Raw genomic sequence first — 27,268 nt, 5'->3', positions numbered from 1 at the left:
GGCCGACCAGTTTGCCAATCGCTTTCTCGGACCTGCCTTGGTCGAATCTCCCGTACCCTGTACTCGGAGGCCGGATAGCCAGGCACCAGTCGACCCGGACCACTATTTAAAGGAGCGTACCTTTTATTCGTCGGGCAGCACCCTGGGTAGTGCAGTAACTCGAACCTTCCTCCACGACGAGAGCCTCTCTTCCTCTGCTGGATCACCCGAACTGCAGGAACTACCAGGAACAACCGCCACCGCAGGAGCCACTTCTCCATTTTAAGGTACATTGTTCCAGCAGGCCGCCCTTTCTTCGCGGTAGCACTAAAGGTGTTTTAAATCCTTTACCTACCTGTTGGGTTGGCCGGCCCTCTCTCTTAACATTGTTTTTTCCAACGTCTGCATCCGCATGTTTCCACTTCGTTAACCAAAGACTTGACTGCAGCTACAAGAATATTTTTGCTCCTGGGCCCTTGCCCTGTACCAACTGAATTTGGCACAGGCCTACTGACTCTGGTCACATGTGTTAGCTCTGCCTTCTTTAGATTGGTTCTCAGCTAGAACTGTGTGGTGCACCTATTTTCTTTAACTACCCTTTCCTTCCCACTTTTAACACTTGTGAAGTGCCATTTTGCTCGGTTTTCACCTCAGTATTATACATGCTAAAGTACTGCCTTGCCTAAACTTGTTCACAAACTTATTTGGAAGTGTTGCTAGGGTGCCTAAGAGTATATTCCTGTATAACTTGTTCTTTCCCTCCCTTGTGAGAAATTGATAGAGTGCCATTTGTGTTTGGTTTTCACTGTGCCGTTTTGCTCAGTTTTCACTCTTGCTCAAACTTGCCTACAATTTAACCAGGGAGTGGTGTATACTTTTCTTGACTGATTTTTAACTTGCTTTAATAACTGTGATTAATGTGTTGAACTAGAAGTGTGTAACAAATATATATATATATATATATATATATTCTTTTTAATACAAAGCTTTGGTCAGTGTTTCCTTGTACCATAGTATTGTAACCCTGAATACTGCTCATCTACCTCTTGAGATAAGTCAGACTGCTTAGCCACAGCTACCAAGTAAATCTTTATGGTATAGACTGATACCAAAGGGGATTTATTGCTCATACCTGTAGTCTTAATCTTCTGTAGTGTTCCCTAATGAAAGTGCACAGGATTCTGCCTAACAAGGAGGTAAAAATATTTTCAAAAACATTGCACACAGATTGATGGGAATACTAAGGATTATTGTGGATCCAGAAAAAATGGCTTTGTGGCCAACAGGACCACCCATGATAATATCAGGAGGGTATTGAATCCGATTGCAATTTCCACCGCCACACACATAGAATCAGGTATTATTTCCCTCAATCGTCATAAAGCATTCAATGTAGTTGACTGGGGCTATATTGTGAAGGTGCTCACTCACTACGGTCTAGGTCCTACCTTCAAGGGAAGGATTCTCGCCAACTACCAACAGCCCTCTACGATAATAAGAATTAACAGAGCATTGACAGAGAAGACAAAGATATCACAGGGAACGAGATAGGGCGGCCCCACTTTATCCCCTGATATTTGCCCTATGGAATGGTTTGATACAAGAATCTGATCGAATAAAAACACAGGGAATTCAGGTCACACCTATAACATATTGCTATACACGGACGACATTATGGTTACGCTAGGGAGGGCTGATACCTCGCTTAAAGCGCTGATGGAGGAAATTGAAAAATCTGTCGAGGCCTTGAGCTTTGCAATTAATCATACTAAATCTAGTGCATTGGGGATTCTGATCACAGAACAACACCTGAGAGAATTATCTATGATGAGTCCAATTGCTTGGATTAACTCTAATATGAATTATCTCAGGGACAAGATTCCTAACAAGATCTTGCACACCCATCAATCTAATTTTCCAGAGTTATTTAAAGTCCTATACAAGGATTTAGATTACTGTCATAAACAGGAAATCTCTTGTTTTGGAAGGGTCTCAAATTAAAATGAACCTAATCCCCAGATTCCTTCTATGTCAACACAAAATGTAAAACAGCTTTTGGTGTGGGGGAAGGAGAGAGGTTGAGATACTACCAACTTCAGCATTGGATCTCACACCCAACCAACAAGATGGCCACCTCCCGTGTGCACACCCCTTTCGGGAAGTATATCATTTCCCAATCAGGGGATAAAAGTAATGTCTACATGATATTAAAATCTTTATGGCAAATACCCCACAGATTCACTGGCCAAACATCGAATGATCGGAGAGTATCTTAGGGTGTCAAATCTTACAACACTGGGAAAATCCATTTGGAAAAATACCGAAATTAACTAGGGCTCTAAAACTACTGGCGATATGGTATACAGTTATGACACAATGGCACCATATTCCAGACATCCAGCAAAAGATTTGCACTAAGGCGTTGCCCACTGCTGGAGGGGATACTCCAGACATCCAGCAAAAGATCACAAAGGCGATCCCCAAACTGCTGGGGAGGATGCTCGGAGAGAGGACACTAGGCTCATATATGGTAGGACTGCCCAATGATCAGACCATACTGGACAAACATTATAGCAAGGACAAAAGAAATGTTTGGCGTAAAATCAGTTCTGGGAAAGAAAAAATGCCTATTAGGGCTCTGGACTCCCAAAGAAGGATAGCAACCCAAAGCCCAGTTCAAAGCTTACATGATGGTACTATTAGTAGCATTATTGTTATTAGCAAATAATTGGATGGCGAAAGAAGCCCCATTAGAGCATGAGTGGCTAGCAAAAATATGCAATTTAGTGGCCATGGAATGGGTCACATACGGTATCCAAGGGGACTATATGCAATTTCGACAAGACTGGGCCCTGTCTTGACCTTCTTACAGAATGACTTTAGCAGGATGTATTACCCTCAAAACTTTAAAATGTTAGATATCATGTGAAGAATACAGAAGGTCGGGTAACAGCAGCAAAACGCTCAGAAACCGTATTGACACAAGGGAGGGGCAGGGGAATGGGGGACAGGGGGTTACTGGGGAGGGTGAAAAGTTAGGTGTTGATAATGAAAATGCCAATACATATATTTTTTGAAACAAAAATCGTTGTGAAGTTTACCTTTTTGTCTGATTTCTACTGAAGACAGATTCAATGTTCCTTCACCAAGATCACCCAGCGCTCTTAGCTCAATGGGCAGCCCATGACAGTCCCATCCAGGTACATAATTGACCTTGTACCCCCTCATCATGTGAAATCGATTAGTAATGTCCTTTAGGATCTGAAAGAAAAGGCACAAGACAATCTAACAAAACAATGCATCAAAACATTGCATATCAACAATGGGGTGAAAATATGGCTATTTACAAAGAAGTGTGAAAATTACCTATAATAAGACTTTTGTGGTGCTTCAACTAAAAAATGATGTATTTGTTTCTATACTAATTATCAAATAACTAATAAAATTATATAATTTAGTTACCTATGATTTTAAATGTGATTTTTGTTTTGTCTTGGGATTTGTGTGCTATTCCACTTGTCATCCATGAGAGCTGGTACAATGTATATAAGTATACATATACAATATAGGATTGGAAGTTCAGGATAATATTGGTGCTTAGAGTGGGTGCCTGTTCTGAAAGTGACAGTGAGGGTAGGGTGGGGTTTGAGCTGAATGACGTGATGGCGGGTAGGTTGTCACTCTGTGTTAATAACTACGAGAGTAACTGGAACACATTATAAAGCGGTATGTTACTTTGTGGTAGGTTTCATCGAGGGGGGACATTGATAGATTTATGTAGAAAAGAAGGGGATCAAGGGTTCGCAAAGGGAGGCAGAGGCATGAGGGGAACCTCTTCAAAAGAAAAAGAAAACCCCAAAATAAAACCTACCGCAAAGTAACTTAACACTGCATTTTGTGGGGATGAAATCATGTTGAACCGCCTGGCGTACCATCATCACTATGATTAAATACAGCAGTGAAGAACCGGCTTAAGCAAGTCAGAAGTGCTGTGGCGGTGGGAGCAGTCAAAGACAGACCACCTCCCACCCTCTCATGCAACACTCATTATCAGGTGTGGTGCAAATGAGAGCGACTTTAGGACGGTACAATGATCCTCATTATAAGTTTGTTGGTATTCTGGTGGCAAATAACTCAGGATAGAGGAAAACTATTACCGCTACTCACATTCGCACTTGGGCCGGGGGTATTAGCGCTCAATTACGAGTGCCGGCAACGGTTGCAACTGCCCATTCCTTGGAGTCCCATTGGACTCCATGGAGGGATCTGCCGGTATTACAATGTGGTCCCCAACATTCAACAAGGTTTAAGTTACTTACCTGTAACTATTGTTCTACAGCATGGGTCTGGCATTGATTCACATGCTCATGAATATTCCCAGTCAGGCTGGGAATCCTCTGTTAAAAAAAAAATAAAAAAAAAAAAAAACTGTTTCACTTTAAAACTTTATTTCTCCTCTAAACCAATCACAGTCCTCTGGGTCATACTGACCCAATCCAATGACAGTCCTCTGCCTAAGCCCCTCGGCTAGCAGCATCTTCAGCTTTTGTAAGCACGTAAAGTTGCAGTATGACCAAGAAGAGCCGCAAAGGAGCTAGATGGAGGGTTTGCACATGAACCCATGCCAGACCCATGCTGGAGAACAATAGTTACAGGTAAGTAACTTAAACCTTCTCCAGCATGGGGTCTGGCATAGATTCTCATGAATAATTAATACATAGCAGTACAATATTACACAACCACAGGAGGTGGCAAGGTTCAAGAGAAGCAATTAACTCTTACCTCTGGAATAGGCTCACCTCAAGCAAACAGGTTGCATAGCACTGCTTGGCCGTCTCTGGACTCCGACTCTGGAATCCCTGTCGATGCAGTAGAAATGTGTTAAGGTGCGCGTGGACCTCCACATAGGAGCCTTGCAGATGTCAAGCAGGGGCACATTGCAGTGATCGCTCTGGTGGAGTGCGCTGTCAGATGGCCAGGCAGCGGTCAGCTTGCCAACCGATGACAGTGTGTGATGCAGCCGGAGAGCCACCTTGAAATGGAAGCCTTGGACAAGGCCTTCCCATGGTTCACAGGACCAAAGTTTACAAATAGTTGTGAAGTCTTCCGAAAACTTTGTGCGCGTCATGTAGAAATTCAGGGCACAAGGAACTTCCAGCGAGCGCAAGGCCCTTTCCGCCGGCGACAAAGGTTTCAGGAACAAAACCGGTAACACCAAAGGCTTGTTGAGGTGTAAATCCGACAGAACCTTCAGCATGAAAGAGGGGTGCGTACGCAGTGCCACCCTTGATTCGTGGAACGTCAGGTACCATTGCTTGCAGGATAGGGCCTGGATCTCACCTACATGTATCGCAGCAGTGGTGGCCACAAGGAAAGACTTCTTCCACGAGAGAAATTTGAGTGGGGCCTGATGCATAGGCTCGAAGGGAGCCCCCATGAGCCTCGTCAGAACCATCGAGTTCCCACATCGGGGCAGGAGCCTTCACCGGCAGGAAAGATCGGAAAAGTCCTTTGAGAAATTCCTTGATGAGTCTGTGGGACCAGAGTGAGCATCTTCCTGTGGATCTGGTTTAGCAGGAGATAGTCGCCAGATGCACCATGATGGAGGCGTGCGCCAGACCAGCCTTTGCCAACGATAGCAAATATGGAAGATCTGTGGAGCCGTGACATTCAGAAGGGTAATCGTCTGCGACCGGCACCACGTAGCAAAATGCTTCCTGTTATGGCCGTAGCACTTTAAAGTCGATAACGCCCTGGCTTTGGTGAGGACCTCCCTGCAGTCCGCTGGTAACTCATATCCTCCAAACTCTAGGGCTGCAGGAGCAAAGCCCTCCGGTTCAGCATTCCTGTGTCGTGATTTACGATTGCGCCTCCCCCTCTGGTAAGAAGATCAGGAACACCCGGCAACTTGTCTGTAGGCGCAGCCGACAGGCTGAGAAGGTGCAGGTACCAAATCTGCCTCAGCCACGCCAGGGCGAGGAGTTTCATCTTACATTGGCACTGTGAGTGTTTTGATGACTCTTAGCAGGAGAGGGAACGCATACAGAAACAGTCCTTCCCACGGGAAGGAGAACGCGCCCCCCAAGCTCCTCGGCTGGTGGAACCTGCTGGCAAACTCGAGAGTGGAACTAACCCACCTCGTCCGGTGGGGAAACCCTATGTGGGGCATACAAATGTGGTGACTCACCGTCTGGTGCGAGGATGTCTTCGTCATCAGTTGTCGTGGCCGTATCCATTCCCGTGCCTGGGTCTGCTGGGGGAGCTGGGTCCCGACACGGTGGAGGAGGTTGATATGGGGGCGTCGGATGACGCTTCCTCTTCTTCGGCAGAGGCTGACCGGGGACGTGGGAGACAACAGGTGCTGGAGGCATTCTCATCAAGTTCTCTGACACCAAGCTGTGGAGAGTCGACAGAATGTCTAAGGAAATGTCCCTCAGCTGAGAAGGCAAAACAGGGACCTAGGCCCTGCGCCGTCGTCGTTCTCGTGGACCATATGCATGGCTCCTGATCTTTCCCGTCGTGGACGAGACCTCCATGGCTTCAGAGACTACCTGGGAGGTCTGTTTCGGGGCCTCCTTGCTTCCCCTTTTTCCTCCTCGAGGGTTCTGAACCGGGACCTGTGCCGGTACGTTCACCCCTTCTGGCATACCTGCACACTTTGGAGATGATTTGGTTGTGGAGGTGCAATTAATGTATTTCTTTAATGATTTAGGTGCAATCTTTTAAGTCTGTGCTACCAGAATGGAATTCTAAACAAATTGTGGAGGTCAACCTTTGTCAACGGAAGACATAACAAATGCACTCTTTTTTGCTGAATTACAACAGCCAAACCAGAATAAACTTTATAATGAGGTCATTTTTGTAAAAAACACAATATTCTGTGTATATTTATTTTTTCATGAAAAAAAGGTTTATACAGTCACATTTAATTAACTCGCTTAACATCCAAATCAACTTAAACATTCTGTGTATATGGCCCTGTGTTGACATATATGTGGGCAAGGGTATTGAAAAGATCGAAGAAGCAGGTAGGCCTTGTACGCAATCCGAAGCAGGTTTGGATGGAGGAATGTTGGAAATATTGAAATTTGTAGCCAATACAAAAGGACTACCGTGGTTGGAACCTATGCTTTCGGCAATTTTATGTCCAAAAGCATCCACTACTGCCAAATAGCCATTCAATAATATGAGCATGCAAATTATATCTTGTAACTCTTGTGGATATGTAAACTTAATGAAGTGGCACTCTGCTTTAACCTATGTAGACCAACCAACAATAATAATGGTACAAGAAACGATGAAAACTGAGCCATTCGTGATTCCTGGTTACTTAACTTTTTCTTCACCTGCAAGGAGATCTCTGCTCGGGCGTCCCTCTGGGGGTCTGATGGTTAGAGTTAAGATATCCTTGCAGGCACAAGCGGAATTGGTTTGGGAATCTGCCAGTATATTGGGGATCCATCTTATTATACCCTCACACTTAGATACTCCTCACTCATGATAATTTCCCTATACTGGAATCCAGCCGCCTCCTCAGTTGAAGAGATGTTGGACGAACTCGATGCATGCTTATTATATATATCTGGCAGATACCAGACTTGTGAAATCATTATAGGCGGTGACTTTAATTGTGATTGTAGAGATTTGACTGAAACCCATGAAATTAAATCGTCCACTCTTTCTCGCAGTAGAGGAGTTAAATTTAGAGAACTCCTCACAGAGTGGGATATGGATTTAATGGTGAGAAATGATATGAAACTTGGAAATACATGGGCAAGAGGCACGATGTATTCAACGATAGATTTTATATATGTATCCCACAATCTTATCATGCATATGGCTCCGCTAGTAATAGGACAGATTGAGATTGGAGATCATGCACAACTTTCTACTTTAATTCAATTGAAATGTCATTCGCTTATGCCAAATATAACCTTGGCAGTGGTCGAAACTGATCGTCCTCTGCATTCCATCAGATGGAATCGTGGGACCTGTAACTTTGTTGTTAAACAAATATCCTCAGAGATTGAGAGGATTAGACGAGCAGGGGGAAATTATGAAAATACACTGTGCACGCATTATTCCGATATAGTTGCCACAGAACGTGAGCTGTTTTCCAAAATACAAAATAATGTGAAACATACACATCCATACGATCACACATGTAAACTATTAAAAAGGGATTAGAATAGGGCGTTGAGATATTTAAAGAAAAGCAACTCGGGCATCGAAGATAGCAAGGCAAGGAGGAATAGAATTTTATCAGCATATAAACACAATTTGAGATCTGCTCGTATTTTAAGATATAACGAGGTGAATTGTACATTAATTCGCGCCATTCTGGCTCATGACACACAAGTAATTTGGCGCACCTTGAAAGCTGATAATAAATGTGTGGCACTGTTCTCGTCGATTTGTATTCCCGAGCAGACATGGCAAACATTTATAAAGGTTAAATATCAACTGCCTTGCAAATTTCGTTTTGTCCCAGAGGTTTCTCTAGAATATTCTAATATCCTAAGGCTGAAGTGGAACTGCAGTGATATTATTTGGGCAATTTCCAGGCTGTCATACTCAAAAGCTGCAGGACCTGATGGTCTTCCCCCATGTCTTTATAAGGCGGAGCCAGTGTTGTGGGCTGGCATTATAAATAATAAGTTTGACTCTATCATCAGGTCCGGGGAAGTTCCACCTTCATGGTTAACTGCTAATATAGTACCCATATTTAAAAAGGGTGATCCATCCCGCCCAGAGAATTATCGTCCAGAGAATTATCGTCCAATATCATTAATTGATACTGAGGCTAAGATTTTTTCAATCCTTCTCTTATATGAATTAGAGAAAGTAATTGGGGTCAATGACATGTACTCGAAATACCAAACTGGATTTAGGAAGAACATGAGCACAACCCTAAACGCTTTTATTATGTCGCATGTTATTGCTGGAGCAAAAGAAAAGAATTCTAATCCTGTCTATATAGCAATGATCGATTTGAGTTCAGCTTTCGACACGGTTATCCGCAATTTATTGTGGAAGTAAATGACGAAGATAGGGATTCCAACTGTGCTGATGTATTGGATCATTAAGTTGCACAAGAATACATCGTACAGAATAAGAATTTCACCAGAAGGTGGCACTACTGCTCCTATATGCACAACAATTGGTTTGAAACAGGATTGTAACCTCGCGGCCACCCTGTTTAACTTACACCTTTCTGACCTGGGTGAGAACTGGGAAAATGGGAATTTGTTTTCTGTCAAAGTGGGGAGTATTCAGTTGAAATGGATTGCATTTGCTGACGATATTATTTTGTTTGACCCTACCCCGGTAGGGCTTCAAACTAAACTTTCATTATTTGAGACTTTTCCAAAAGCACATAACTTGACACCTAACCCAGCGAAAACTGCCATTATGACCTTGGGAGTTAAATCAAAAAGAGGCAATCTTAGATGGCAAATATTGCATACACAAATTCATTGTGTGAATAATGCTATCTATCTAGGGTATTATTTATCAGCCCTCAACTCCATTAACTCTTGGTCTACTATCATTAAAAATAAAACTCGCCCATTATTATCTCAAATGAAAAGATTCTTTATCAAATATTGCAAATTCTCATTAATCCCGCTAATAGATTTTATGACATTGAAAATTGAAAGTGTCATATTGTATACATTAGATATTTGTCTATGTGATATGACAATCATGCTTGATAGTTTACAGGGTTCTCTTTTGAAATCTGCAATGTTTCTTCCAATGTCGGTTCCAAACGCCATTATTCGACATGAATTGGGGCTGGTTTCACTCTCAACTCGCTGGAAATGGAGACAGTTGTCCAATTACGTTAAGATTCATTATCCTCCAACAAATTCACTGTATATGGACTTGAACATAATGTTGGGTTCTCAAACTTCTAAATCTTTTTTTAACTATCAATTGAAAATGCAACAAATCTTAGACAATGTAAATATAACTGTTGAGGATATACAATATCGTCCTGGTTTTGCTAAGAAAAAACTCTTTGAAATGGATTGGTGTATAACAATTGATTTAATTAAGACCTATGGGCTATATATATAAAGAATATGGTCTATATCTTAAACAGCGCATTCCACGATACGATCATGTCTTGTTATTTCCTTGTGAAAATATCCGAAAAGTATATATTCGCTTTAGACTGAACCTATACCATACAAGAGAAAGAACTAAGAACTGGGAAATGAATAAATCAAATAATTGTGTGGGATGTCGATTTGTTGAATGTAATGAATCCTATGAAACGTTGAAAACACCTTATACTGTATTGTCCGCATTTTAAGAACATAAGGACACTTAAATTGATGAAATTCGTGAAGATTGAATTTGAGGACTGCCTTGAAGTTTTGTGGTCCAGAATGATGCAGGGATTACATAAACCCTTAATATATGAGTTGGCAAGTTTTTGTAAGCATATTGAGAATGCATTAGAGCTATTTTTGTAGTTGCAATGATTGATTTAATGATTATCTGTAAGATTTTAAAGATTTTAAATTTTGTAAAGGTTCTACATGAAATGTTTTATGTATTTTGAACCAAATGCAAATAAAAAAAAAAAAAAAAAACACATACATAGTTCTTCAGACTAACAAATTCAACACAATATTTCCAACAAAAAACATTGCTTCAATGCAATATAGTGTTCAAAAAATGTCCCGATATCCTTTGTCTATTGTTTCAATCTATATTCCCATTTTGGGCTTCTAGGGTTTTAGCCTAGGACTTCCACTACGCGTTTCGGGCGATTGGTCAGCCCTTCTTCAGGTGGGGATATCAGAATTTCCCTGTCTTTATTCTACAAAGTAAATACATATAAATAACTTCATTAGTTTCTCATTCCTTCTTGAATTCATTTTACACATTATTTAGACTCTATGCACTTTCCTAACCTTAGTACAGTAAAACCAAAGAGCGGCAACACCTTGCACACTTCTATGTTAGGGCAACATCTCTCCTCATATGTCTATTTATGCTCTTTCAGGAGTTCAAAACTGTCAAAATCAAATGAGAAGCTCTATTTCAATAATACGTCTTAAGATACAGGCACTCACATTAATGTTTTACATTTACAGATGTAGTATGATCACGAGTGGGACCAGTCGCTAAAATCAGCGCTGGGCCCCACTCTGATCAATAATTGAGAAAGGTAAACTTCACTTCTGTTGTAACACTCACCCAATGGTCAGGTCACAGTGAACCGGCCGTATGTTGCCGTGTTAAATATCCAATAGTTGTGCACAATCCTCTGTGTGGCTAAATTCCGACTGTTTCTGAAAAGATTTTTAATCATCGGGGTCACTTACTTATGCTATATTGTCTATATTTTGCCTATTCGTTCATGAAAACACTGGGATAGTTCCTATCCGTCTTTTGTACTTGTTGAATTCGGTCCTGGAAACCGCCTGCCGCTCTAAGAGGAAGCACCGCGTCCTACTGCCGATGTCGATCACAAAGAGAGACTCCCTCGTGGTACAACGTCTCAGCAAGGTTTCGTTCGCGTTGCCGTTTCTAAATAGATATATGCGTGTTACTTAAACTACACTAAACGGTCATGGTTCTAGTCACAATCTCATTTGTGCTCGTTCATTACCTTAACAGCTATCTGATTCCTTCACAACGCTCCCGATAGTGACCGCAATTCCGTGTTCCTGGTCCTGCATCGAAGGGTTGCTAGGCAGCCATTCTAAACTAGTCTGCCTCATATATTGCCGGTTAGCATACAAGGTACCTCTTTATGGCCGCCATATTGGATGTGTGTGTTAACTTTAAGTTATTGATGTAGTCAATGCGGATTAAATCATAATTCTCTATACAATTAGTCAATGCTTATTACAAATCCTTCACCAAAACATTAATTGTGATGATTTTACAAGCACTTTGAAATCGACACAGTTAACCCATTCCCCATTCTGTGATGTTACCGCAAATAAATGCATGAGGTACGCGGGTACATATTATATAAAAACCGGTTCATGATTTTTTCACATTCACCTACATTGTCCTTTGGTTTCCTCCCTGTATTTCAACAATAGCAGATTTCGCAGTGTTTTACATTCATGATGATGTTTTGTTCATTAATTCAGCAACAATACAATATAAATAAGTTCAAATGAATGTGGTCTACATTGGGTATTTGTCTTATAGTCCATATTTTCTCAATATTTATATCCTCCACATTTTCCAACCTTTGAAAGTTCGTAGTTTCACATAAAGGTTTGTTTAAGCAGAGTTCCTCATGTAGCTCAGTTTATTCAAATTTGATGTTGTTGCGTTTCTCACTTCAGGAGTTGTATACTATTCACAGGGGTTTCTAAATAGATCTACCTAATATTTAACTTACAGAAAACAGTTTAGATCCCATTCCATATTCATACCCCTCGGGTACATGCTGTCTAGTTTTTCTATCCAGAAAATCTCCCTTTGTTGTAACATTTTGTTCAAGTTACCTCCCCTCCTTGGTAATATCGCATGTTCCAGTATCACAAATTTGATTTGTGCAATTGTGTGTTTCTCTTTCACAAAGTGTTGGGCCACTGGAGACTTTTCTGATTTCGGTCTTATGTTGGATTTATGCTCACACCATCGTGTTTTTGCTTTACGTCCTGTAAGTCCCACGTAATAATGTCTGCATGGGCATTTAATTCCATAAATTACATTGTTGGCGTCACATGTTGAGGTGTGTTGTAATTGAATTCTATTTCCATTGTGTGGGTGACTTATTACATTTCCTTTGATTAAATTGTTACAACAATTGCAATTGTTACATGGAATGTTGCCCTTATGTGTCATTTCCTTTTTCTTTTTATATCCAATGTCTGATTTCATTAGATGGTCTCGAATTGATGGACTTTTATAATCAAGAAAAATTGGAACTTACTGGAACTTGATCCTACTTTAGCAGCCCTATTTCCGAAACCACCGTTATTTGCGTATGCCATGGTCCACCAGGTCAAAGGCTGCAGACAGATCTAATAGTAATAGTATGCAGAGTTTGCCCGAGTCCATGATGTTATCGATCTGAATTTTTAGATCAAGGAGAGCCGTTTCTGTGCTGTGGTTTCGGCCTGAATCCCGATTGTCTATCTCCAAGTAGATTCTGTTCCAGATATGTTTAGATTTGGTTGTATGCAATTTTGTCGATAATCTTGAGCAGAAACGGTACTGTGGTTATGGGCTGGTAATTGGTGGGCACTGATGGGTCGAGAGATATTTTCTTTTAGAAGGGGGTTCACCCACTTTTCTTTTATGCTTGCTGGAACTTGATGATTTGTATTGAAGGAAGCGTTCACAAAATTAGTAATGATGGGGGGGCGAGGGGAGCGGCGCAAAGTTTAACTAGATGGGCAGGGAAGTTGTCTCCTTTGCAGGTAGAGGCTTTTAGTTTGGCAATTGTGTTTGCCACTGTGTTTTTAGAGACTTCAGTAAATTGGAAACTAAGATTTCCATTATCTGTAGCTGTATTAAGATTGGTTTCTGGTGTATTTTTATCAGCTAGGATTTTTCTTTTGATGAGGATTTTCTTTTGAAGCAACTTGATTTTGGAGGCTAGAGCGTCTTGGATGGTAGCGCACCATTCCTTACTGGCAATGGTAGGTGAGGTGACTGGTATTGGATTTTCAAGTTCCTTAAGAATAGAAAAAAAGTTCTTTGGAGTTAGAGGATGCGTTACTGATCCGTGTAGTATAAGCCATGGCCTTGTGGGTGATAATAGCAGCTTTGTAGTTTTTGTTGGCAGCTCTGTAGGCTAAGGCAGCGTCTGGTGATGGGGATTTTTTATTGATATGTCCTAGGGATCTTTTAGTTCTCCTCAGCAAGACTAATTCCTCGTTGAACCAGAAACTTTTGTTTATCGGTACAGCGCGTTTTAGTTATTATAGGTGCTGGGATGTCAATGGTGGCAGTAAGGCACTTATGGTAAGCCTCTGCGAAGAGATTGGATGAAAGTGCATCTGTCATAATTGGGGCTAGGTTTTCAAATGTGAGCTTACGGATGTTTCTAGTTTTGTAGGTGACTGTTTCTTTGGTTGAGGGAGGGCCTGTCACCTTTGTAGTCATAGAGAAGTTGATGCTGGGGTGATCAGTCCAGTCAAGGGGTACAATGGACATTTTGGTATTGAGAGCGAGTATCCAGTCCAGAATACGTCCTTTGGAATGAGTGGGGGCTTTGACTAACTGTGAAAAGTTCATATCTGTGAGAGCTGTGTGTAGGGCTTCTGCCTTAGAGCCATGCTCATCATTAAAGCCTAAGTTAATATCACCCAAGACAATTCATTTTGTGTTAAGCTTGATATGAGGGGCTAACATCAAGAGTATGTCGAGGTCAGGGTGGGTGTTGCCGTTAGGGGATCTCTAGATGACCAAGAGGTTGTAGGTGGTTTTCTCGTCAGTGGCCAATTTGTCAAAGAGGAGTTTGTAGCCTACTATTTCATCAATTGGGCAAGATCTTAACTGTAGATCAGATTTTTCTATTGTAGCCACACCGCCTCTAGGTGCAGTAGCACTGTCAGCCCTGATGATGCTTTAGTCTTGGGGGATGGCTGGTGCGAGTAGGGGTCCTGAAGATTGGTGTAGCCATGTTTTTGTGACTACTAGTAGGTCAGGTTTTTGGTCGATAATAAGGTTGTGGATTTCAATGGCGTGGGCTCCTAATGATCGGCATTGATGAGGGCTCCCTTAAGGTTACCGTGTAGTTCTGAAGGGGGCGGAGATATGGTTGTTTGGGCCTGGTCGGCTGTGGTATTAGTGGGTCGAATGACAAGATCTCCCTTGAGAGAGTTGCATTTTTTGGAATTATCCCGTTGAAAGGGTTTGAACTGTGTAGGCAGCACGTGAAGTGGGTTATAGTTGATACGGGATAGCAGGGCGGTGCATGCTCTTAATCAGTGTAATCTGGTGGTGCCTTGAATAGGATAGGAGACTGCGTTGAGTGTACTCTTGGGATTGTATGCCTGATCGATCCAAGGTGTGATCTCTGCAGATGGTGTGATCTTGGGACCTTTCGTTGTACTGGATGTGATGTGATTTAATGCTCTGTTATAATTTGGCTGGGTCTGTGATCAATGAAACAACAGGTTTGGAGATCATTAAAACGCTCCTCATAATTAAGTTTTACTCAAGAAATTCAGTGTTAACCATGTGAGGGATTTAACCTTAATTCTGAAAAGGGGTTAACAAGTTTCTTTTTTATGTATTTGCTTTTAGTTACGGTCCTTAGGGTTTTAAATAGAGTTGCAAAGAAATGTAATCGATTATTTTTGAAGTGGTTTGAGTGTTCATTTATGCGATAAGTTGTCTTTTATTCTCCTTTCATACGTCCTTTCCTTTTTTTATTGTGATGTTTAATATGTGATTAACCTGTTGGCTGATCTTTTATGTGAAAAGTTCGCTGTGAACTAAAACACATTCAATAGGTTGCCCATGCCAGATCTATCACACAGGCACTTAACAGTCAGCTGCATAACAGACAATTGGTCTTCAGTGTCACTGGCCCAGGTAACTGCATGCAGCCACTGCCTAACCATCGGGGGCCTAAACCACAGTAACAGTATGCAGCGTACTGCCAAAAGTAAAGTAACTGGCGAACCTGCGCCTGCACCCCTTTAATTCCTCAAATATGTGGAAGAGGCATTGCAAAGGGGCAGCAACCAATGTACTGTCAAGCATAGCGGAGAAGGTAGCACACACTTTGTTCCGGTATCCATCCAGCTCAGCACAGTTCCACATCATATGAAAATACCCAGTGTCATCTGCCCTGCACTTGGGGCTGAAGCCTGTATTAGCTTGGGAGAAGAGCTTCAGTCTGGCCAAGGTCTAGTGATATCTATGAAGCATTTTAAAATGGATAAGGATAAACCTGGAGTCATAATATAAATCTCAGGACGGTGTACACATCTCTCTCCAGATCTCATCTGTGATGTCTAGATACATGTTTCACACCCATTACAGTCGGGTCTTAGAAGGGGGGTCATTTGATTCTTCTTTGGGTCATGGTTTCTTCTAGGGCACAGTAATTCCTGCTGTCTTGGACTTGGACTACCACCACTTCTCACTCCCACTATCTCTTTGCTGCTGTCACTACTACTCCACAACTATACTTCTAACTGCTACTACACACTACTTTTCACTACCACTCGCTACTACTTCTTCACCCCCACTACATCTCTGCTCTTGCTACCGCTACCTTTCCCTTCCACTACTTCTCACTACCACTCTAGCTCTACTATCATCCCTTACCTCTCCCGACTACCATCTCTCTCCACTACCGCTCCCTCATACATGCATAATCACTCCACAGTCCCCTCTCCCAATGTCAGCATCCAGCCTTCTCCACTCGCTGGCGTTCCAGTCTTCCTCCACTCCACCAGACTGACATCACCAGGCTACTTTTCAAATAACCCCTCCACCCCCCAGGATTGGTTTCCAGAGGACTAACAGGGAGCCTTGAAAAGGGCTATTAAGCCCTGTCCCCTTATTTCACGCGCCCCTGACACGTTCCTGAAATAAACTGCTTACCTAGGCTCAATAAAACCTTCAGCATCAACAAATGACCAAAAAAGCCTTTGTAGTATTGTAGCATATGGAAGCAGCCGCCTCACACCATCCTTTGGACTTTCTAAGAAGTACGCAAAAGGAGATACATTTTTCATGCCATCAATGCCACAGAAAGTGAAGCTACAAAAACCTACATATTTCTAGAAGACACAGACGTTTGAGTTCTTGCTATAAGAAGGTGTCCGAAACTCCACCCCTCACCTCCCACTCAGTCAGTCTTAATTTGTGCCTACTTGAAAACATTATTTCCTTTGCAGAGATATTCCTACTAGGTTCTTGAAGGCTTATGCTTACAACCATTTTTGGTCTAGTCACAATTTTATTGCACATGTGCATTGTCTAGGACAGTACAATGTTTTTAGAATGCCTTTGACAGTGTGGACGTGTAATCTTGTGGAATATCTTAATGTAGATGGTTCCAATTAAAAGATTTTACAGTGGGGCCATGTCCCTCGTGAGCTATGGTCAGGGAGTTGGAATTACTAAACCATTCCCAATAAATGCAAGTTTTAGACAAGTAAGCCTTTTAGCCCCGTTGTTCTTTCTTCTTTAGATTAATGTGCTTGCCACAAGAATGTGCAACTCTAATGTTGATGAACCATCTACAAGCCAAAAGAAAACTGGTATTTTATTATAAGTGGATTATATGGTTTTCATTTTCAAAACAATCATGCAGTCAGACAATCAGTTATAAATGGTTTCCAACTTTTGAAGAAAAAGGAAACCTTTTTGAATTTGGACCAAATTGTTGTGCAGGATTGCCAACGGTCATGCAGGCTGAAACTTCTCAGAATTCTCAGAAATGTGTTAATTCCCCTCTACCTTAGAGACCCCCCAGCTCTTTTGCTGGACTTCAGGACTTTTTCCAACTCTCTCATGTAATTTTCTGTAATTTGAACTCTGTTTCTCTTTTGGTTTTGGAGTCTGACAAACTCCATAGGCATCATCTTTTTACATTGTGGCACACAGCACCTTCAGAGCAGTGGCACAGGGAAGTCTTCCAGATTTCCCAAAGGTGTAAATACCTTCTCTTGGATAAACTACTGTTTCCAAGAGCAGTGAAGTGAAATTGTCTTTACTTGCACTTGTAACTTTCTAGACCCAGCACACACTATCTTACAATAGGGTGCTGGAGGGGTTACTTAGTATCCCCTTTGTCTAACTTCTCATTTAACATTTTTTATGTTACCCTTTCTACAATTAATGGCTGGTGGCAGTGGTTTACTTTGAACTACCGTTGTGTGTTTCTACCGCGGGCTGGGTTCGCACCTGCAATAAAAGCCCCCAAGGGTGCCCATTTTGTCTAAATGGCCCCGGTCTTCTTTTTCCGCCATTTCTTATTGGAAAGGTCCTTCGTGAGATTCACTCTGCGTGCCAAACCAGGTTTGGTCCCTTTGTTAGTTTTGTATTTGGCGGGATTCACAAGTGAAGCCCGCCCTCTGGCTCCAGAGTGTCTGGCAGGGGCAGGAAATGAGGGAGGTGCCCGAAACTCCCTGTGCTTAATCCTCTTGGTTACAGGAATGCACCCAAAGGTGATTGGCCGGCTGATTGTCCGGCAAGGACAACCACCCTGCAGTGTGATTGACAGCTAGGTTGGAATGAATGGGAGAAACCTGCATAAAAGCCAAGGCTTTTTGGCTTGGAAGGCAGAGTCGACCACTGGACGAAGGAATCTGAAGAAGAACTTGGAAGAGACACCTGCTGCAACTCCTGGACCATTGGTTTGCCCGGTGAAGCCCTGCTGCTGTGCTGGAGCTCCGAATTTGCATCGACTAGAGAAGCCCTGCAAGGACGACTTCTCCCCTTGGGTTGGTGAGACCAATCAACCCCAAAGCGAACTCGTCTGGACAACCTCTCAAGGCTGGCTGTACCTTCACTGCTTCTGGAACCGAAGTGCCAGGGAGAACCGCAGTGGTGCCATTTGCTGAGACGTGAGGAGCTGAAACCGTGAAGGGCCACTGAATTGATGTTTGCCCTTTGCTGCTGCTATAGTCCCATTGCAGTCCATGAGTCCCCACGACTGAGAAATCCACATTATCTGGGGATGTACACTTACCTGTCAAAACGCTAATACCGCAGTGGTATTGAAGCATGCTGTGAATTGATTTATGCTGCCCTTAATTATAAATCACATCCTGAGGAGGGCTGGGCCAAACTCCACAAGAAAATTAGGACCCTATCAGCCGAAAGAACAAGTTACTTACCAATTGGTAACGTTCTTTCGACTGGATGTTCCTCCAACGTATTCCACATCTTTGACATGTACTGTCCACAGCTGTGCACTTCGGAAACTTTTTCAGCAGAGGGCTTCCGGAGTCGATGACGTCGGGTCGATGTCCCTCGAGGGCCTTCGTCGAGGGAGACATCACCGGATGTTATAAATAGGACACACGGCACCCGTAGCCTCAGTTTAAGTTTTTTCCACTTAGAACGTGGGGCACCAGTCTCATACCTGCTTGACTGCATATAGCCTTGCGGAAACCTAAGCTGCAATCGCATAGTAAATTCCCCAGAGGGGCAGGCTGGGAGGACGATGTGGAATACGTTGGAGGAACATCCAGTCGAAAGAACGTTACCAGTTGGTAAGTAACTTGTTCTTCGAATGGATTGTGTCCTCCAACGTATTCCACATCTTTCACAGACTCCCAAGGCAGTATCAGTAAATGGAGGAGGGAAAAGAATTTAGAGTACCCAATAAGATTGTGGAATAAAGAACCGCCTTACCAAAGGCCATATCCTGACCATAGATGGTATCCAGAAAATAATGCTTAACAAAAAGGTGTGACGCGAAGCCCATGTAGCGGCATCACAAATATTCATACTAGAACACCCCGCTTGAGGGCGGTGGAAGTAGCCACGTCCATAGTGGAATGAGCTTGCAACCCTTCAGGAGGGTCCTTACCCGCCAATCGGTAACACTCTGTAATGGTGATGATAGTCCACCTGGACAAGGTCTGTTTGGTAACAGCCTGGCCCAGTCAGTGTTCAGCATATCCTACAACGAGTTGATCGTCCACTGTGACCCTGGACATCCTAGAAATGTAAAAGCTCAGAGCTCTCCTAGGATCCAACTGATGGAGTCGTTCCTCTTCCTTACCAGGATGAGGAGGGGGATAGAAAGATGGGAGAACCACCCGGACTCAAATGAAATTCAGAAACTACCTTAGGTAGAAAGGACGTACCCGAAGGACTACCCTGTCCTTGTGGAACACAGTAAAGGGTGGCTTAGAGGAAAGTGCCTGCAATTCACTCCCTCTGTGAGCGTAAGTAACTGCAACCAAGGACATGGTCTTGAAGGACAACAATCTCAAAGGACATGAGTGCAAAGGTTTAAAGGGAGCACCCATGAGAAATTTCAAAACCAAATTTAAATCCCAAACCAGCACTTGGAAAGGGGACGGTGGGAACACATTAGTCAGTCCTTTAAGGAATTGAGAAATCAAAAAGGTATCTTAAAGTAAGAACATCCTTCAGACGAGCGCTTAAAGATAGACAGCGCCGCCAGGTAACCCTTAATGGTACCCACTTGAATGCCCAAGTGGGCCAAAGAAAGTAAGAAAGACAAAACCATAGGAATGGAGCACTGAAAAGGATCCACATTGTGACCTCTGCACCAGTCGCAGAATTTATGCCAACGGCAACTGTACAGGGATTTTGTTGCAGGCCGCCTGCCGAAAGCAACACCTCCATCACGTCATCCGGGAGGTCCCGATCCTTATAACTTAACCTTTCAGATACCAAGCGTGAAGGTTGAGGGTCCTGACTTCAGGATGGAGAACCTGTCGCCGCATTTTCGTCTCCGGCCAGATGAACAGCCGAGATCGAAATTTCCTGCTGGATGGCCCAGAACCAGAGCTGCATTGCCTCGATGCACAATGGGAGTGACCCTACCCCCCCTATTTTGTTGAGGTAATGCATGGCCACTGTGTTGTCCGTCATGATCAGGACACTCTTCCCCCATACAGAGGGCAGAAAAGCCTTCAGGGCTAGCCTGATGGCCCTCAGCTCTAACAGATTGATGTGGAGTCTGGACCCTGATGGAGACCAACGACCGCTGGCGGTCAAGTCATTGGCATGAGCTGTGAGGGAAGCGTCCGTCACTACAATCATCTCTGGCCACGATTGCCAAAACGGTTCCCCCCTCATCAGGTTCCCTTCATTGGCCCACCACAGAAGATCCTGGGAGACCGAGAGTGGAATCTGAACGGGATCCGACATCTTGCCGGAGAACTGCGACCACTGCATCTTGAGGACCCATTGCAGGGATCTCATCCGAAACCTGGCCTCTGGCACCAGGAAAATGCAGGATGCCATGAGGCTGAGCAACCTTAAGAATTCGAAAGCCGGGAGACTCTGGGCATGTAACTTTTCCACCATCTGCACAATTTGATGAGCCCTCACCTTGGGAGGCTAGCACTTCCCCAAGGATGTGTCAACAGCCCCGATGTAGTGGAGCTGTTGGGAAGGTGCCGGATGCGACTTCTTGAAATGCAGGGAGAAGCCCAGCCTGTAGAGGGTGCAGCAGGTGAGACTGAGATGATCCAACGCTTGCGCAGGAGAGCGCGCCCTGATCAGCCAGTCGTCCAGGTAGTGGTAGACGTGAATCCCCCTCCTCCTCGCCTGAGGTATGCTGCCACCACCACCATTAGCTTGGTGAAGACCCTCAGGGCGGCAGGACCCGAAACTGAAAGTGCGAGTCGCCAGCCACAAACCTCAGGTACTTTCATGTGCCGATTGATCCCAAGCTCAGAAAGTAAGCATTCTGTAGGTCCAGAGACACCAACCAATCCTGAAGTTGAAGGGCCTCGAGGACTTGAGAAAGAGTAACCATCTTGAACTTGTCCTTCCTGAGAAGTTTGTTCAACCAACGCAAGTCTATGCTGGGTCTCAATCCCCAGTCTTTCTTCGGGATCAAAAAATAAGGGGAAAACCATCCCTTGTGCCTCTGCGCTACAGGCACCAGTTCTATAGTGCCTGTCTCCAGCAGGGTTAAGATTTCCTGCGCAAGGAGCGGATCCGGAAGCTTCAAAGAGTTTCCCTGGAGGATTGTCGTGAGGCAGCTGAAGGAAGGGAAGGCAGTAGCCGTGGGCTATGGTATCCAGAACCCATGCATCTGAATAATGGCTCGCCATTCTTCAAGGTGCTAAGACAATCCGCCCCCAACCGGCGAACCATGTGACATGGCCTCATGACTGTTTGGAAGCTGCTGCGGCAGTGCCTGAAGGCAAAGAGGCAGCTGCCTGGGCGGCTTTGGCACCACGATTTCCCCGACCTCCATGGGTAGTTTTTCACTGGTCCCTTTCGCTGGCGGCCCCTTCTACCAAAGGAGGAGTAGTAACGAAAAGAACCTTCCCTCAATTGCTGTCCCCTTGGACGAAAAGGCAGAGGTTGACGCACAGCTGCCCTTAAAGATTTAGCCGCAGCTTTCGAGGTCTTCAATCTCTTAAAGCTCTCGTCAGCCTTGCTGCCAAACAAATGTGCGTCATCAAAGGGCATGTTCAGAAGACGGGCCTGCACATCCAGAGCAAAACCTGACTTCCGCAACCACGCAAATCTGCGTATAACGGTGCTCGCAGCCATGGATCGGCCAACACCGTCAGCCATATCCAAACCCGACTGAAGGGATTTACACATGGCATCCTTGCCGTCTTGCACGAGAGCAAGGAACCCATCCCTTTCTTCCCCCTCAGGAATATGCTCATCCGCTAAAGAAACAGTTCCACAGAGTGTGTGAGAACCTTGCCAAGGCACAAGTGGAGTTGGCCGATTTCAAGGCCATGCTCCCAGCAGAAAATACCTTCCGAGCCCAACCGTGAAAGCCCTTGTCGTCCCCATCAGGAGGGATGGTAAGGTACACCGCCTGGCTCGAGGTGGCCGTAGCCGTCTGAATCACCAAACTCTCGGGAGTGGGGTGAGTAGATAAATAGCCAGGGTTGGTAACAGAAGGGCGGTACTTTTTTGTCAAAGATTTATTAACAGCTGGAACAGATTCTGGGGACTGCCAAGCAGCTGCGACCCTCTTCTGTAAGGTGAGATGAAATGGTAACACCAGGTCAGAGGATGGCCCTTGATCTAAGATGTCCGTTAGGCCATCCTGTACAAAGTCTTCAGGAGGACTGGACTAGCCCAGATACTCCGAGGCCCTAGCCATGAGCCGTCTGTATGAAGACCAAGCATGCGCCCCAAGCTCAGGCCTACGGAGAAGTGTCCAGCCCACTGGCATCATGGAGGGTTTGCCTCAACTCCGACAATTGACTGTCACCAGATAAAACTGGAGCCACATCAAGTTCACCACAGTCCTCAAAATCAGACCTTTCTTCCTCTTCATAAAGGTCATTCAGAGGGAGTTGAAACCCTGGCCTGGGGACAGAAGAGAGCCTGGAGTCCAATACTGGCCTCACAGACTTCATATTAGCCTTCCTGGGAGGATCCACGATATCCGGTTACTCAAAAATAGCCAAAGGCGTGAGCGCCGACGGTGCTGTGGGCTGATACAACGGCAAAGCGTCCACGTCCGAGTCGGACGGACACTGTGCAATCTAGTCAACGCCGGCTTCAAGCCCATAGTAGGTTGCAGCGGTCTCGCTGGAGACAAGGACCGAGACCTGGAGACACGTCTCTTGCGACTGTCCTGAGCCTTGTCCGGACGGGACCTCGAAGGTTCCCAGTGCGAGTCACGTCGCAGACCTGAGCCCGAAGGTGTGCGAGCCGCGGTACGAGACCGTTCCTTGCTGGCTTTGTTAGAAGGCGTGACCGGAACCGTGCCCTGTGATTGAAATATCACTAACATCTGCTCCTTAAAGGCAGCCCATTCCTCCGGAGTCGAGGACTTCGTCGGGCATGCGACTTTTCCCGAGGCAGCACCCTCCGAGGAGGAGGGGGAAGGCGACCAGTGACGGCGCTTCCTAGAGTGTCGGGACGAGGAAGAAGAATGGCGGGAGCCATTCCGGGACCGAGACTCCCGGGCCACCTCCTGATGCGGAGTGTCGCCACTCGAGTCGTCAGTGGAAACCCATTTGGACAATTTTGGCACTTCAAACAGTCGTCGGTGTCATGCGACTTGCCCAAGCACCACAAACAAATGCAATGGGGGTCAGTGATTGATCGACATTTTTGACTTGCAGTCCCGAAGCCAGACCGCAGAGTCGGAGGGGTCGGAGAAAAAGACATCTCAACGATGATAACACACGAGGCGCGCAGAGTTTCACGAAGCAACACATTTGTGGGAAAAACGGAACTGAGGCACGGGCGCCGTGCATCCTATTTATAACATCCAGCGGCCCTCAAGGGACATCGACCCGACGTCATCGATGCAGGACGCCCTGTGCTGAAAAAGTTTCTTAAGTGCACAGCTGTGGACATTACATGTCAAAGATGTGGAATACGTTGGAGGGCACAATCCATTCGAACTCAAGTTGCTTCAGTTGGTGTTTTGTTGTCTTGATAGTGGTTTTTGTATATTCTTTGTTGCCTAATGTGTACTTATTTTTTCTAGCATCGAGTACCTCCATAACTGTTGTCCATGTGTTTTCTTTTAATAAATTTAGGGATGCAATACCACCTAGGGTACATTTTTAAATGTTTCTGTTTAAATTTCTCTTGAAGAATAATTTATCTGTGAGTGTTGAATGAAGTCTTTGTTGTGTGGCAGCAGTATCACGTCTGTGTCATTTGTTACTGTTGGATAACTACACGCTGCATAAACTATGCAACTAGTCAAGTTCATTTTTTGACATGAATACACAGTGTGTGCGATTAAATCATAATGTATATTAATCTCTTTTTCTACTTTCTTTGATGACTAATTCCCGCACATCACAATATCTTTTCTAATGCTTTTGTTCACAAATTAGGGCTTAGTTTGTCTTCTTGGCAGAGTGCATTTTTCCTTTTCTTAGTATATTCACTCTCATGCCCTTTGCGTTAGTTTTGAGAGTTTAATTTGAGCTCTACTTTGCTGCTACAACTAACAGTGGCAGTACTGCTGAAAATACTATCAGCAAAAAGTCCTAATGCTGTTACTAACAGTAAACATTGACACACTAGTCGTACCTGTACTACTAGTACCGTGCTGAGAAGATAACTCAGGGGTTATTATCTTGGAAGCAAAATAACGCAGAGCAACAATGGTTTACACTTAGAAAATGGACTCTGATGTGAAGTGCGTAATAAAATATTACTTAAGTACTAGTGTAATAACAGTGGCAGCAGGGTTGTTAGTAATTCTAATACTATTACCACCAACAGTATTCAAGCTAAAATCAGAGGTAGCACTGTTACTTCCAAAAGTACTACTATTAGTAAAACAGTCACTAGCATTAGCATTACTACTACATCTAGGAATAACATAGTAGTAGTAGTAGTAGTACTTTAGCTACTGGGAGTGTGCGAGTAGTAGCACTACTAATAAATGTCAAAGTGCTAATGCGCCCAGTACTGGTAGTAGTACGACTGCCACTGGTAGAGAAACTGCGGATAGTAGCACTCCTACATTTGTTTCTACTAGCCGTAACACTGATGCTATTACTACTAGTAGTGATAGTTGTCCTACCGGTTATGGCAGTTGTATTGACAGTAATACTGTTGTTGCTGAAAGTACTGGCAGTAACAGTAATATTGCAGCTGGCAATAGTACTGCTGGTAATAGTGGTACGATTGCTGGGAGTAGTACTAATACAAAGATATGTCAACTTGTTGGCGTAAAGTAAAAGAACCCCCTCATTTTCAATTTACGATGAATCTGCAGACATCACTTATTTTCCTTTGTACCTCAGTCACTTCCTCTTTAAAGACTTCAAAACAGATCATAGAATGGAAGACCATTGTAGCAATAAAAATGCATAGAAAATGTCTGAAAATAAGACTGATTGGAATGTTTTTCCGTCCAATGGAAAAAAAAACCTGAAAATAAATTACTATAGCCTTTTAGACCGACGGAGGGGACACAATGATCCTCCCAAGTTACTACTACATAATGGCAATAGCAATGTACGTTTTAGAGTTTTGGTGAGGAAGTGCAAATGTTTATTGAATAGTGAGTAAAGTAAATAAACTGAGTTAGTAAAATAAATAGGTTTTTATTTGGTAATGTTTAAATAAGGTTGTTTTCATAGGTGAAGTATTTTATTATAAACGTGTTCAAAATTAAGTGGGTTTAACTTGAGTATGCATAAGCATGAAGCAAAAGTAAACAGTTTATAAGAAAATAAGAAAGTGAAAGCATATTCCCATGTTTTGGCTTTCTGGATTTTGTGTTAAATAGGATGTTGCCGTGAGAAAAAAGTACTCCTATAGAGGATGTTTCTTGCAGGAAGCAAGACATAAGTTAGTTTTCAAAAATTGATTATCAGAGTTTGCAATTTAAAGTTTCTTGATTAGCAAACAATCCTATTTGATGAGCAATTTTGTACTTATATTTTGAATGCCACCAGAAGTTATTTGCACCGCAAACATACAATGAGCAACAAAGCCTGGCTCCCTTAGGAGCGCCCCAGATGGCAGCTTAGAGTGCTAATGGTGATAAATAATGCTTTTGCTTGGGCCTACCTGGCTTGGCCTTGTCTGTTGTTACTGGCCTTGCCATCACAGGAAATTGGTATTTAACGCCATATTGAAAGCAGTTGATATCAATGACCGGCAAGGGCCATCTTGTACACCTGAATTTGACTATTAACCTATATGCTGCAGTGCCATACTACATACTTCATCTCCAGATATGACTTACTTTAACATTGTGAAAGTTTTGATTTAAGAAACCTCTGAACTTCTCCCAAAACAGCAAATGATGGGGCAAGGTAACAGTACACATGGCACTGCACTGTACCACACGTCCTAGCGAGAGTCCACTTCTACAAGGTCAAGGAAGAAATAATGAACGAAGCCAGAAGCTCAGCCCGAATCAACTTCCGAGACTCCGAAATATCCCTATACCAAGACCTGGCAGCGTCTACTCTCGCAAAAAGGAAACCCCTCAAACCCCTCACCGAATGGCTACAGAAGAGGAAAATAACATACCGCTGGGGATTCCCCACAGCTTTAACCTTCAACTGGGAAGGCAGGTCCCGGACAATCCCCTCTCCCAGAGAAGCCGAGCGATTCATGAATCCAGAAGACGAGGAAAGCTCAACTGCCGAAGCCGCGGTAGCCCCGGGGAAACTCCACGGAGACCTCACCAGAGCCTGGTCCAAGGTGCCGGGACGCCGCAGACTTCGGGGCCCACCGGGAAAGCTCAAAAGAGACAACCGCTGAGCGGGGAACCAAAAGACCTTAAGCCGACTTCATCAAGCAAACTCAGCAACCTTATCCTGAACTTTACTGGTTAACAGAAGAGGCAATGTTTGCCTCCAAGCAGAGCTACCACACCGGTCTGGCCGAATGCCCCGTTGGTTAAAGGCTGGTCCGGAAACCTAGTTATTGTTGGGGGGGAGGGGGGGGAGTGGGTCGAGGAGTGGGGGCAAATACCAGAGGGAGGGGAGCATGGAATTACTCAACACCAAAGACATGGAACAGGAAATACCTGGGGGAAAACAACGAAGCGCTCTACCTAGCATTTAAAGATTGGGCTCTCTAGACAAATTACTCACTATCACAACTTGGAATGTCCAGGGGCTCAACGCACCAAGAAAGCGGAAAGCAATGGAACACAAACTAGACCAATTAGCAACTGACATTGTCTTCATCCAGCAAACCCACCTGATTGAGG

The 27,268-nt window shown here is 44.0% G+C and overlaps 1 protein-coding gene across 1 annotated transcript in view; it reads right to left on the bottom strand.

Annotated features, from left to right (window-relative positions):
* Positions 1 to 27,268, bottom strand: part of IARS2 (isoleucyl-tRNA synthetase 2, mitochondrial) — a 1,527,005-nt gene that overhangs the window by 1,467,433 nt on the left and 32,304 nt on the right. Inside the window, exon 3 of the mRNA XM_069608590.1 lies at positions 3,081 to 3,240. Coding sequence (XP_069464691.1) covers positions 3,081 to 3,240 — 160 coding nt within the window. The remainder of the gene's footprint in view (positions 1 to 3,080; positions 3,241 to 27,268) is intronic.

This window comes from Ambystoma mexicanum, chromosome 4q (genome assembly GCF_040938575.1).
Source record: "Ambystoma mexicanum isolate Mex_15411 chromosome 4q, UKY_AmexF1_1, whole genome shotgun sequence".
In the NCBI taxonomy this organism is placed as follows: Eukaryota; Metazoa; Chordata; class Amphibia; order Caudata; family Ambystomatidae; genus Ambystoma; species Ambystoma mexicanum.
Note: the sequence above shows the minus strand (reverse complement) of the source record. Positions and strands in the feature narration are given on the sequence as shown.